This window comes from Heteronotia binoei, chromosome 19 (assembly GCF_032191835.1).
Source record: "Heteronotia binoei isolate CCM8104 ecotype False Entrance Well chromosome 19, APGP_CSIRO_Hbin_v1, whole genome shotgun sequence".
Classification (NCBI taxonomy): domain Eukaryota; kingdom Metazoa; phylum Chordata; class Lepidosauria; order Squamata; family Gekkonidae; genus Heteronotia; species Heteronotia binoei.
Genome location: NC_083241.1, coordinates 3209373 through 3223939, shown reverse-complemented (window position 1 = coordinate 3223939; position 14567 = coordinate 3209373). Strand labels below are relative to the sequence as shown.

Below are 14567 nucleotides of genomic sequence, written 5' to 3'. Positions count from 1 at the left end.
TTCTCCAGCCAAGCCAGCTGGCAGGGTGGAGAATACATTTAAAGTTGCTTTCTTTTCACCTCTTCCTCCCCATCTATTTTCCTTGCTTCCTTCCTTCCTTGCAGTTCTCAAATATCTGACATTCATGTCTTGTGGCTCTCATATATCTGACACTTATTCTATGTGGCTCTTACATTATGCAAATTTGGCCACCCCTGATTTATAGGATGGGTCATCCCATAAGCAACGCAATATGGGGGGGGACGGTGGCTCAGTGGTAGAGCATCTGCTTGGTAAGCAGAAGGTCCCAGGTTCAATCCCCGGCATCTCCAACTAAAAAGGGTCCAGGCAAAAAGGTGTGAAAAATCTCAGCTTCAGACCCTGGAGAGCTGCTGCCAGTCTGAGTAGACAAGACTGACCTTGATGGACTCAGGGTCTGATTCAGTAGAAGGCAGCTTCAGATGTTCATATATGCTCATGTCCAAGGGGAGGGACGGTGGCTCAGTGGTAGAGCATCTACTTGGTAAGCAGAAGGTCCCAGGTTCAATCCCCGGCATCTCCAATTAAAAAGGGTCCAGGGAAGGAGGCGTGAAAAACCTCAGCTGGAGAGCCGCTGCCAGTCTGAGTAGACAAGACTGACTTTGATGGACCGAAGGTCTGATTCAGTAGAAGGCAGCAAGATGCCCAGAACAGCCTTTGGGGAGGGACGGTGGCTCAGTGGTAGAGCATCTGCTTAGTAAGCAGAAGGTCCCAGGTTCAATCCCCGACATCTCCAACTAAAAAGCGTCCAGGCAAGTAGGCGGGAAAAACCTCAGCTTGAGACCCTGGAGAGCCTCTGCCAGTCTGAGTAGACAAGACTCACTTTGATGGACTGAGGGTCTGATTCAGTATAAGGCAGCTTCAGATGTTCACATGTTCAATAGGATTAGGCAGGGCTTTTTTGTACCAGGAACTCCTTTGCATATTGGGCTACACACCCCTGATGTTGCCAAGCCTTCTGGAGCCTACAGTAGGCCCTGTAAGAGCCCTATAAGCTCATGGAGGATTGAGTACATCAGGGGGTGTGGCCTAATATGCAAAGGAGTTCCTGCTAGGGAAAAAAACCCCACTGGGATTAGGACTGGAGAGATCTGAAAACAGCTGAAACAAAGCATAAGCATTAACATGGCAAGTTCAGTGCCAGAGAGATTACGTACTAGGATCATATTTACAGGTAGGAGAGTAGGATCGTACTTTCATCCCTGTTCATTCATGCCGTGCTCCCCTCGTGACAGGGCATGCTATACATGGTGGTCAGTGTTCCCTCTAAACTGAGTTAGTGTGAGCCAGCTCACGGTTTTTTAGCCTTCAGCTCGCGCATTTTTGTCTTAGCTCAGGAAGGATGGCCCCCAATAAACTAACCTGTTGCCGTAGCCACAACTTTAATGCCAGTAGCTCACAAAGAAACATTGTTGGATACAAGACTCCACAGTTTAAAGGGAGCATTGGCAGCGGTATAGCCCCCGATCCCTTTCTGTGCTTTAAAGAAGAGACTGAAGAACATGTGAACTTAAGAAGCTGCCTTCTACTGAATCAGACCCTCTTTGGTCCATCCAAGTCAGTATTGTCTACTCAGACTGGCAGCGGCTCTCCAGCTGAGGCTTTTCACGCCTGCTTGCCTGGACTGTTTTTAGTTGGAGATGCCGGGGATTGAACCTGGGACCTCCTGCTTACCAAGCAGATGCTCTACCACTGAGCCACAGCCCCATTCATGGCTCTCCAGGGTCTCCAGCTGAGGCTTTTCACGCCTGCTTGCCTGGACTGTTTTTAGTTGGAGATGCCGGGGATTGAACCTGGGGCCTTCTGCTTACCAAGTAGATGCTCTACCACTGAGCCACAGCCCCATTCATGGCTCTCCAGGGTCTCAAGCGGAGGTTCTTCACGCCCACTTGCCTGGACCCTTTTTAGTTGGAGATACCGGGGATTGAACCTGGGACCTTCTGCTTACCAAGCAGATGCTCTACCACTGAGCCACCCTCCCTCCCCATATTGGATTTATACTCTGCCCTTCACTACCTGAAGGAGCCTCAGAGCACCTTGTGATCTCCTTTCCCTCCCCGCAACAGACACCCTGTGAGCAGTGTGTCCTCTGAGCTGAGTTAGTGTGAACTAGCTGACAGTTTTTTAGTCTCCGGCTCACACGTTTTTGTTTTAGCTCAGGAAAAACAGCCCCAGAGCACACGGGCAGCCCAATCCAGACATACGTGGCGGGCGGCCGCTCAGGCGTGGGCGGATCTACGGCACCGCTCGTTGGCTTCCGAAGGGGAGATGGTACGCCTCGCTGGGAGAGGGAAGAGGGGCCCGACAAGCGAGAGAGAACCCCGTCGCCATGGTGATTCTGCCCAGGTGCACGCCATTGGCCCGCTGCCGAGGTGGGGGGAGCGGCAGGCTTGCACGGGACCACGGGATTGGCCAGCCCGTTGCACGTGACCGGGTGAGGGAGCGGAAAGCCCACGCCTGAGAGGCCGTCAATCCCCCCACTCCCTCCCGCTATCAGAGACTCTGCCAATGGCAGGCTGGCGGCCAGGGGCATGCGAGGACAAGCAGGAAGTGACAAGTGCAGGAGTTCCCTGTCCTAGACAGAGGCTGGAATGTGTGTCAGGGAGGGGCCAGACCAAGTCCAAAAGACACCACCACCACCCGAAGCCCCCCCTCCCGGTGTTGCCCAGCTGCCGCCCCCCTCTATGTGCAAGGAACACCTCCCCTGGGGGCCACAGAACCAAGTATGCTCACCCTCCCAGGCATTCCCTCGGAGAGACCACTGACAGAGGGGGGGTTGCAGCGGATGCCAAGCAGGAGAGACAACAGAGGACACAGCTCAGACTTTATTTTTCCGGAACAGCGTGCAACAGTTTCCCTGGTGCGTGCTGGGCAGTCTCGCCTTGGGCAGGGCTCTGCTCTGAGCAGCAGGCAGAAGCAGCTGGGGGGGGGGTGGAGCGGCACACGCGGAAACCTCTGCGTTGGAGTCCCACCTGCAAAACAGAGACAGAGATCAAGAGCACCTGCAGGGGCGGCGGCTGGAAGAGCAGGCTGCGTTTCAGCCGGGTGCTCTCTTAAAGGGACAGTCTCTGACCCACCTCCCCACACACAAGCCCCATACCCCGCCAGGGGTTCGGAACGCGGCAGAGGGCAGACCAAGGGAAGGGAGCAGGCGGCAGCACAGGGGAGCAAGGTCAGCAGATGCTTCCTGCTGGAGCCCACTGCCTGGTTCAAGTGCCAGAGACGCTCGCACACCGAGCGGTCAAGAGTGAGGGGAGGGGGAGGCAGGTGGGGGATAGTGGAACTTACCCAGCCATGGGCAACAGTTCTTGCATGCAGAGCCTCCAGGAGCCTGGAACCTGTGGAGACCTGGAAACGAGCAGTTAGCCCCAGGGGAGAGACCTCTCTCTCCCCCTCGCAAGTCACAGATACTGTCAAAGCAACCGCGAGGTGCAAAACCCGTCACAAACATGCCTGCCTGTCCCTCAATCTAAGTCCATATGGCCGGGAGCTCGCTGGCAGAACTTCCTGCCATGCGCTCCTCTCCCTAACAACTGAGTTGTGCGAGGCCAGAGCGGAAGTATTTCTAGGAGGGGGGAGACCGCGATTGGGTGCTGGGGAGGGGGCTCGTCAGCCCGAGGTGCAAGGGGATTGCTGAGGCAATCACGCCGCTCCCTAAGGGGTTTCCGAGCTTCCACAGCGGCAGAGGCAACCTTTGTTTTTGGTTTCAACGTCGCCATTTTTGCAGGCGTCAAGTTGCGCCTCTCAGGGTGTGTGTGTAATGGGCCGAACTGCTCAGGAAGCCGCCTAAGCCTGACCGCACCCCCAACTCCACCCCCTACTCCGTCTGAATGCCGCGCTCCGCCTCACTTCCGCCCACGCTCGGGCTTAGCCCTCAGGCGCCGCTACCCTCGGACGGAGCAGCACTTGGGCGGTCCCCCGCCCACGGAACTCCCATCCGCTGTGGTGGCGCCGGTCGTATGTCAGTGCAAACCCTTCCTGCGCCCACGTAGCGGCTCGTCTGCTCCCAAAAGACTTTCCGCCCCCCCCCCCTCTGGATTGTGCTCTAATTCATGCAATAGCTCACAACTTTAATGCCAGTAGCTCATGAAGTAGAATTTTCGCTCACAAGACTTCACAGCTTAGAGTGGAATATTGCCTGCAGGGGTCGTTTTGTAGAAAAATAGGTGGCTCAGCTCATTAGCATAACTCATTAGCATATGCCGCTGCTCCCCCCAGCCAAAAGCAACCCGATGCAAGACAGGAGAGCCCCAGGCAATTTGCAGTCTTCTTCATCTTTTTCTCCTCCTTCTCCTTCTCCTCCCCCTCCTCCTCCTCCTCTCGCTCCTTCATTTTATGCCACACCCTACCCCGCAAGTGGGCTCAGGGTGGCTTACAACGTAAAACCATCGGACAATAGAAACAATAAAACTAATGATAAAACGAATGTTTTATGTAGTTTTACATGTTCTTTCCCGTTTCTCTCTCTCTCATTCAGGGGGATCCCTGTGGAGGCATCGCAGAAAGAGATTGTTTTCCCCAAGACACCGTCCGTTTCCACCCAACGTGGCGCCTCCCTGCCACACGTGTCTTCAAGTTCAAAGGTCTGACCTGTCGTTCTTCCCCTGGCTTTGCAGCCCCACTGCATCCCCCCCGGGTTTCCCTTCCCCTTGTGCCCTTTCCGAGAACCTTCCACGCCTGCAAGGGCCGCCTGATGCTGGAGAACAGGAAGTGGCGATAGGAGTAGGCCCCAGGGCAGGGGCAGCATGCCTGGCATGGAGTTTTACCTGCATCAGGTGTGGGTAGAGAAGACTGTGAAGGCACAGTAGAAAACCCTGAACTACAGACACAGAGTGTTGGACTGGATGGGCCACTGGCCTGATCCAACAGGGCTTCTCTTATGTTCTTATGTGACACAGAGTGTTGGACTGGAGGGGCCACTGGCCTGATCCAACATGGCTTCTCTTATGTTCTTCTGGAGGAGGCCCCGTTCCAGGGAGCAAAGCTTATGTTCGAGAGCCAGCTTGGTGTAGTGGTGAAGCGCATGGATTCTTATTTGGGATAAACAGGTTTGATTCCCCACTCCTCCACTTGCAGCTGCTGGAATGGCCTTGGATCAGCCAGAGCTCTCTTATCTGGGAGAACCAGGTTTGGTTCCCCACTCCTCCACTTGCAGCTGCTGGAATGGCCTTGGGTCAGCCAGAGCTCTCTTATCTGGGAGAACCGGGTTTGATTCCCCACTCCTCCACTTGCAGCTGTTGGAATGGCCTTGGGTCAGCCAGAGCTCTCTTATCTGGGAGAACCGGGTTTGATTCCCCACTCCTCCACTTGCAGCTGCTGGAATGGCCTTGGGTCAGCCAGAGCTCTCTTATCTGGGAGAACCGGGTTGGATTCCCCACTCCTCCACTTGCAGCTGCTGGAATGGCCTTGGGTCAGCCAGAGCTCTCTTATCTGGGAGAACCAGGTTTGATTCCCCACTCCTCCACTTGCAGCTGCTGGAATGGCTTTGGGTTAGCCAGAGCTCTCGCAGAGTTGTCCTTGAAAGGGCAGCTTCTGCGAGAGATCTCTCAGCCCCACCCGCCTCACAGAGTGTCTATTGTGGGGAGGGGGGAAAGGTAAAAGAGATTGTGGCCGCTCTGAGATTCAGAGTATAGGGTGAGATATAAATCCAATATCTTCTTATGTATGGCTCCTCCTGCCTCCACCTGTTCTGCTAGCACAGAACGCTGCAATTGAAAAACAGCTTCAACTCAAAATTTATCTTTGTGTCTCTCTCACCTTTCTCCTTGATGGAGGATCCAAAACAGCTTCCAGATTTCTCCTCGCTTTTATCCTCACCACAACCTTGTGAGGTAGGCTGGGCTGAGAGGGTGTGACTCGGCCAGCTTCTGTGGCAGAGTGCGGATTTGAACCTAGGTTTCCCAGATCTTAGTCCGGCACTCTAACCCAGGGGTCCCTGACTTTTTTGAGCCTGTGTATACCTTTGGAATTCTGACATGGCACAGTGGGTCTAGCCGCACAAAATGGCTTCTGCAGGAGGCGGAGCCAGCCACGAAAATGGCTACTGCAGCTTTCCTTCAGTCACACAGTGAAGATCCTTGCGCTGCAGTGGCGGCTGCTGTTCAAGTGATATTTCTCAAAATTTGCGCAGCTAACTCTCCAGTAGCCACTCAGAAGCCTTGCTGAGCAAAAGTTCTGCCGGGCTCCATCCACTTTCTGAAAGCACTTGGAAGGCGCCAGGAAATGTGTCCATGGGTGCTGAGATCCTCTAGAGCATTGCATTGGAGGCACCTGCTCTTTGTTGAGTCAGGCTGCACACAGAGGTCTCTTCCCCCTTCTTACCTGCCGACAGTGCATCAGGCTAAGTCAAGAAGCCCAGTCCACTGCAGGCAGGCATTCCCTTAAGTACATAAGAGAAGCCCTGTTGGATCAGGCCAATGGCCCCTCCAGTCCAACACTGTGTGTCACATAAGAACATAAGAGAAGCCCTGTTGGATCAGGCCAATGGCCCCTCCAGTCCAACACTGTGTGTCACATAAGAACATAAGAGAAGCCCTGTTGGATCAGGCCAATGGCCCCTCCAGTCCAACACTGTGTGTCACATAAGAACATAAGAGAAGCCCTGTTGGATCAGGCCAATGGTCCATTCAGTCCAACACTCTGTGTCACATAAGGACATAAGAGAAGCCCTGTTGGATCAGGCCAGTGGCCCATCCAGTCCAACACTCTGTGTCACAGAAGAACATAAGAGAAGCCATGATGGATCAGGCCAATGGCCCCTCCAGTCCAACACTCTGTGTCACAGAAGAACATAAGAGAAGCCATGTTGGATCAGGCCAATGGCCCATCCAGTCCAACACTCTGTGTCACATAAGAACATAAGAGAAGCCATGTTGGATCAGGCCAATGGCCCATCCAGTCCAACATTCTGTGTCACATAAGAGCATAAGAGAAGCCATGTTGGATCAGGCCAGTGGCCCATCCAGTCCAACACTCTGTGTCACATAAGAACATAAGAGAAGCCCTGTTGGATCAGGCCAATGGCCCCTCCAGTCCAACACTGTGTGTCACATAAGAACATAAGAGAAGCCCTGTTGGATCAGGCCAATGGCCCCTCCAGTCCAACACTGTGTGTCACATAAGAACATAAGAGAAGCCCTGTTGGATCAGGCCAATGTTCCATTCAGTCCAACACTCTGTGTCACATAAGGACATAAGAGAAGCCCTGTTGGATCAGGCCAGTGGCCCATCCAGTCCAACACTCTGTGTCACATAAGAACATAAGAGAAGCCATGTTGGATCAGACCAATGGCCCATCCAGTCCAACACTCTGTGTCACATAAGGACATAAGAGAAGCCATGTTGGATCAGGCCAGTGGCCCATCCAGTCCAACACTCTGTGTCACATAAGAACATAAGAGAAGCCATGTTGGATCAGACCAATGGCCCATCCAGTCCAACACTCTGTGTCACACAGTGGCCAAAAAATTTATACACACACACACACACACTGTGGCTAATAGCCACTGATGGACCTCTGCTCCATATTTTTATCTAACCCCCTCTTGAAGCTGGCTATGCTTGTAGCCGCCACCATCTCCTGTGGCAGTGAATTCCACATGTTAATCACCCTTTGGGTGAAGAAGTACCTCCTTTTATCCGTTCTAACCTGACTGCTCAGCAATTTCATCAGATGCCCACGAGTTCTTGTATTGTGTACCGCGCCCTATCCCGCAAGCAGGCTCTGGGCGGCTCACAGCATTAAAAAACCTTACAAAACGTCAAACTGACTACGTCCAAACGAAATAATCTCATAATTACAGAATTAACAGAAACCCTGATCTGCATAATTGGCATAAAAAGCATATAGGCTGATGTAGCTACATATTGGCTACATCAGGGGTGTGTGGCCTAATATGCAAAGGAGTTCCTGCTAGAATTCCACCTCTGCTTGTGACATTAAAGCCAACCAATGGCAAGCAAAGGTGCCAAGGGCTGCAGTTGAAGCTGGCAGCCTTTAAATGTGCGGGATGGGGTTAGGAAAGATTATTATATCAAAGGGAGCACATTACATCTTTTTCCCAGCACCTCAACCATATTAAGCACAGCTAAGTTTCAGTTAGCGTGGGGCTTAACCCTGGATTTCCCTTCCGGGACTGGAGCCCCACTGCCCTTCCGTGCCGTCTCTGCGGCTGACGCAAGAGAGCCCCGAGAGCAATGCTGTTTTGCCAGCTGTTCTCCGTGTTGATATTGCTGAACGGTCGTTGAAATCCAGCAGTGAGATTGCTGCCTTGCTACCTGCCCGAAGCTTTTGGGGACAGAAGAGGTTACAAATCTAACCTAAGTCGATGAGTGTCATTTTTGTTTTAACCCTGCAAAAACCTAACGTATGAAGAGTTGGAGTCAATCAGCCCAACGAGACACATCTGTGCAGAATTGTGTTGTTCTGCATTAAGATGAAGATCTGGGATTTCTGACTTGTCCTTGTTGCTGAATCTGCCGCCAGAATGGGTCAGCGGTCTCGACACTGTGGCCGTTTTCAGCAGAGCTCTGATCGAGAGCAGCCGCTCCGATTCCCCGTTCATCCACTGGGAAATAAACCTGTGATGATTTTTTGGCGTAGTGATTTCAGGAGACCTGCAGGGAGACGCGATTGCTCTTGACTGGGATCCAAATATTTCCTTGCCTCTCGTTCAGCACAGTGAAAACAGTCACTGTGGGAAATTCAAACACCTTCACGTAGGGATAATTTTGCCCTCTGGGTTCGCTTCTGATGCTTCTGTTTTTATATCTGTAAAAGGACAGCATCGTGTCCTTTTAGCCAAAGAGGAGATTAAAAAAAATGGACTTCCCTCTCGAGAGCCAGTTTGGTGTAGTGGTTAAGTGTGCGGATTCTTATCTGGGAGAACTCTTCTCTGATAAGACCTCACCTGGAGTATTGTGTTCAGTTTTGGGCACCACATTTTAAGAAGGATATAGACAAGCTGGAATGGGTCCAGAGAAGGGTGACGAAGATGGTGAGGGGTCTGGAGACCATCCTATGAGGAAAGGAGCTGGGGATGTTTAGCCGGGAGAGGAGCGGCTGAGAGGTGATATGATCACCATCTTCAAGTACGTGAAGGGCTGTCATCTAGAGGATGGTGTGGAATTGTTTTCTGTGGTCCCCGATGGTAGTACCAGAACCAGTGGGTTGAAATTAAATCAGAAGAGTTTCCAGCTCAACATTAGGAAGAACTTCCTGACAGAGCAATTCCTCAGTGGAACAGGCTTCCTTGGGAGGTGGTGGGCTCTTCTTCCTTGGAGGTTTTTCAACAGAGGCTAGATGGCCATCTGACAGCAATGAAGATCCTGTGAATTTCGGGGGAGATGTTTGTGAGTTTCCTGCATTGTGCAGGGGGTTGGACTAGATGACCCTAGACTAGAGGTCCCTTCCAACTCTATGATTCTATCAACTGGGTTTGATTCCCCACTCCTCCACTTACAGCTGCTGAAATGGCCTTGGGTTAGCCATAGCTATTGCAGGAGTTGTCCTTGAAAGGGCAGCTGCTGGGAGACCCCTCTCAGCTCCACCCACCTCACAGGGTGTTTGTTGTGGGGGGAGGAAGATATAGGAGATTGTAAGCCGCTCTGAGTCTCTTGATTCAGAGAGAAGGGTGGGGTATAAATCTGCAGTCTTCTTCTTGCCCTCTGACTTCTTCTAAGATTTCTGTTGATGTTAATTTTTCTTTAAATGAGCTGCACAATTGGATCTATCGCCTGCCTTTCACTTGGAGTCCCAGAGTGGCTCACAATCTCCTTCCCTTCGCTTCTCCACAACAGACACCCTGTGAGGTATGTGGGGCTGAGAGAGCTCTCCAAAAACTGCTCTTGAGAGAAGAAGAAGAAGAAGACGACGATATTGAATTTATATCCTGCCCTATACGCTGAATCTCAGAGTCTCAGAGTGGTTCACAATCTCCTTTAACTTCCTCCCCCACAACAGACTCCCTGTGAGGTGGGTGGGGCTGAGAGAGCTCTCACGGCAGCTGCCCTTTCAAGGACAACTCCTACAAGAGCTATGGCTGACCCAAGGCCATTCCAGCAGCTGCAAGTGGAGGACTGGGGAATCAAACCCGGTTCTCCCAGATAAGAGTCCACGCACTTAACCACTACATCAAACTGGCTCTCAGCTCTGCTTAGAACAGCTCTGCTGAGAACTTGTGGCTGACCCAAAGTCGCACCAGCAGCTCCATACGAAGGAGTGGGGAATCAAACCCAGTTCTCCCACATTTAGAGTCTGCACACTTAACCATTGCAGCAAACTGGAGAGGGGGGAGCCACAGTGGGGAGGGGGCCAGGTCACCTAGAGTGTGCCCCTGCAAGCTGTCCGCAGAGTGACACATTCAACCCAGACTTGCTTCTCCTTGGTTTCCTTTCATTTGTGTCAGTTGTGTGCTTTCCGTAAGTGACCAGGTAGGTGCTTTTTCTGAACAAAATGAAGATGAGGAAACAAACTGGCGCAGAGGGGAAATAGAATCTTTAATCATTACATGGCCCCTTCAGGTTTCGCATGGAGCTTTGTCAGGCGGAATCTTTCAGCTTGCCCCCTGACGAAGCTGAACACAAAATGCAAAGGGGCTGAATAACTGTTAAAGATTCTATTTCCCTCTGCACCGATTTGTTTAGAATCATGGGATAGAGAAGATAGAGAAAGAAGTACTTTTCTCCCTTTCTCACAATATGAGGACTCGTGGACATTCAATGAAATTGTTGAGCAGTCGGATCAGAGCGAATAAAAGGAAGTACTTCTTCACCCAAAGGGTGATTAACACGTGGAATTCACTGGCACAGGAAGTGGTGGCAGCTACAAGCCTAGCCAGCTTCAAGAGGGGATTGGATAAACATCTGGAGCAGAGGTCCATCAGTGGTTATTAGCCACAGCGTATTGTTGGAACTCCCTGTATGGGGCAAGTGATGCTCTGTGTTCTTGTTGCTTGGGGAGGGCACAGTGGGAGGGCTTCTAGTGTCCTGGCCCCATTGGTTGACCTCCCGATGGCGCCTGGGGTTTTTTTTGCCACTTTGTGACAAAGGGTGATGGACTGGATGGGCCTTTGGCCTGATCCAACATGGCTTCTCTTAAGTTTTTATGTTCTGATCATAGAGCTGGAAGGGACCTCCAGGGCCATCTAGTCCAGCCCCCCACACAATGCAGGAAAATCACAAGTACCTCCCCCCGCCCTCCTTCTCATGTTCTGTTTCTTCATCTTTGTTTTGCCCCAGTGTGGCCCCCTTTTCTTTGCTTCTTCTAAGCCGCCATTTTATTTTCTTCATCCGTCGCCTGCCATGCACCGGCATAACCGAACCCTCGTAGTGTAGCATGCAGCTGGGCTGGCATATCCTTAGTCACAGGCCAATAATTGAAGTGAAGCTTTGGAAGGTTTCTTCGTGTCTCACATGGCATTCATGTACGTCTTCGTGTTGCAGCAGGTGCTGTCCAGGATGCTGAAAATCCTGTACGACCCGCAAAACACCCAGTACCGGAAGGTTCTAAATCAGAGCTACGGAGTCGAGATGCCTCTTGTGAGTCAGCGGAAAATGGCTCTTGTAAGTACTCGGGATGTGTTTTCTTGCCTGATTGGTCACGCTCTCTAGTCGGTGGTTAAGTCCTTCCCCAGAACTCTTCAGACACATTTGCAGTCCCTGTGGATTCTTAGGTCAGGAGCTCTTGCCCCGACGGTAGTTCTAGAAGATGAGCACCTCGTTTGCGGTCTGCCCTAGCAAAACCGTTGACTGGATTCCTGAAGCTCGTTCAAGCAGACGTTTGTTTTCTCCATGCCTGAGGACTGCCAGTGGAATGTGTGAATGGGCTCCGCTGAAACATCTTTGCCTTGGGGTGAATTGGAATCTGTCTGCCACATTTGATCCACAGCGTGGCCCATTCGCATGCGCAAGATACCGTTTGATCTTGCAGATTACGGAACATATGAAACAGCTTGTTGTTTTCTGTTTCAGCGAAGTCCCTGGGCTTTATCCATCTTTAGTTATATGTGTGCCATAGCGGGCAAATCCGAGTCAACAAGATTGGATCTTGGCAACAGTTTCAGATGATGCATATTATGGTGGATTTTGCAACAGAGGGGCTTATATTTTTTTTGAACCAGGGTTAGCTTTTACGCGCCTAGGCGCTGGACTTCATCCAGCCCAGTTTGCAATCAAAATATGAAAATCAACACTGGCTTTTTTTGAAGGCAAATTACGTTAACTACAAGCAACTTGAACCTACAGTGTTTGCAAAAAAATTATCTGCAAATTATATTAATTATGGGCCTCTATAATATCCAAGTTAGCGCCGTTTGTGAAAACGTGAAATTATGTTAATTACAGGCAATGGAAATATACAAATTAACAGTGTTAATTAAAATTGCATGCAAATTATGTTAATTGCGAGCAATTAAAACACGCGGATTAGCAGCAGTTGTGAAAACGTGAAATTATGTTAATTACATGTGGTTAAAATATGCAGATTAGCCATGTTAATTAAAACGGCATGCAAATTATGTTAATTGTGTGCATCTTAGAGATACAAACGAGCTGCGGCCCTTTAAGAGCTTCCCGGCCATAGATTTCTGGCATGGCCTGACGTGTTGGCGGCGGCAGTCATAGAACACACGCTAAGCAAACGACCCAGCGCGGTTGCCACAAAGATAACTCTAAATAATTGCGTGACCTGGGAGAAGCTTTCTGCCGTTCTCATCTTCATAAGAACGCTGTACAGAATTATACTGGCACTTCGGCCCCCATAAATAAATATATAATGCCATGTAAACTTAGAACTTCTTTATTTATTCATGGGGGAGAATTTAGTGCTTCACGATCACTAGTTTTTATGAGTTGCTGTCTTCCTTTTGCCCATTCACCTAAGTTACTTCAATTGCTGCTTTCTCCTCTTCCCAGTTTCATCCTCTGCATCTGTGCGTGTGTGTGTGTGTTGAATGCCTACACACCCCTACGCGTGTGTGTGTCTGAATTAATCCACAGTTAGTGCACATACGTTTTGGAGGTGATTCCAGGAAAGCCAGTTTCTTTCTAGCCAAGTAAGCCGTCGAACAGGCCGGCGATGCCTTACTGAGAAAACCTCACGCGCGCTCTAAGCCCGCGCTTGTTGTTTGTTGTGACAAAGAAAATGATGGTTTTTGGCACTGGCAGCAGGATTAGATTTAAACGAATCGACGTTCTGGCGCAGTAATTCGGAACGCGTTTTGCTGCATTTATAAAAACATTACAAAAGGCGATGGAGAATTAATAAGTTCTCTCCTCCTTCCGAATAAGAAAGCAAATAATTGGTGAGGTGGAGTTGAGTTAACAGATGAGTACGCCCCGGCTCCTCTCAACCTAGAAATGGGGCTGTGAAGGTCACCCCCATCGTGGATGACAAACGGAGGGTTTGGGGTTGGTAAACAAATTAATCTTTTGAAAGGTCACCATTTGTTTTACATTGCGCATCCCGTCCCTGTCATCTGGAATCCAAGATTGACTGTCATTCCGCAAGGCGGCCAGCAGACGAAGCCGCTTCCGTCCCCATCAGCATTCTCGGGTGGAACTCGGCGCCTGATTGGGATGCTATGGCTTGCTGGCTTACAGCTGTCGGCCGGCGAGAACGGAGGGCCGGCCCAGAATCCCAATCAGCGAGGCTGGCCGATTCCTCCCGGTGGCAGCTGGCCCCTTGCCCAAGAGTAAAATGTGCCGCCGTTCGCGCCAGCAGTTCTCTTGCCTCCTTCCTTCTGTGCCGCTTCTGTTCGGTTTCCTGACGAACACATGTGACGTTGATGAGCGTTGTACATTTCTTCTCGCACACACCTGCTGCGGTGGAGTTTTGACACAGGTAGATTGCCAGGGAGAGCTTTGGGTGGGTTCACTGCTAGAAGAAGTTTTCCAAGACTTTAGAATGAGGGAGTTTGTTTCCCAAACGGAGAGGGAACCGAAACAGACTGGGACGACTGCAAAACGTTTGTTCTTTGCTGCAAGAGTCCGTCCATGAATAGGACCGGTTTTGAAGGTTTGCGCTGAGACCATTGTAGTCTCATGGTTCAAGAACTGGGAATCTTGGGTCCATATTTGATCTCTGCCTTGAATTTACTGGGCCACCTCAGCCCCTCTCCCCCAATAATATTGACTCACCTTTTAAGATTGTTGAAGGTAGGTTTGTTTATTTACCTTACATTTTTATCCCGCCTTCTCTGCAAGTGGACTCAGGGCAGCTAACAGTAATTTTAAAACAATTCCAAGTTATAATTTTAAAACGATAAAACTTAAATGATTAAACAATTTAAAACTACATATCTGGTGCGATTCAGAAAGTTTTGATATAGGCCGATCAGATTATGTTGGTGTCATACTTCTTCTGTTTATCTGATGGTATCGCTCAGCAGCATAGAAGTGGCAGCCTTCTCTCAGTTATTATAGGCCAGTCGGAAAAGTTCAGTTTTACAGGCCCTGCGGAATTGGGAGAGATCCCGCAGGGCCCTTATGGCCTCTGGGAGAGCGTTCCACAGCATTGGTGCTGCCACTGAGAAGGCCCTGGCTCGTGTGGA

General features: G+C 50.6%; 1 protein-coding gene across 1 annotated transcript in view; it reads left to right on the top strand.

Annotated features, from left to right (window-relative positions):
- IQCH (IQ motif containing H) overlaps positions 1–14567 on the top strand; it is a 136490-nt gene that overhangs the window by 9070 nt on the left and 112853 nt on the right. Inside the window, exons 4-5 of the mRNA XM_060260239.1 lie at positions 4496–4601; positions 11461–11580. Coding sequence (XP_060116222.1) covers positions 4496–4601; positions 11461–11580 — 226 coding nt within the window. The remainder of the gene's footprint in view (positions 1–4495; positions 4602–11460; positions 11581–14567) is intronic.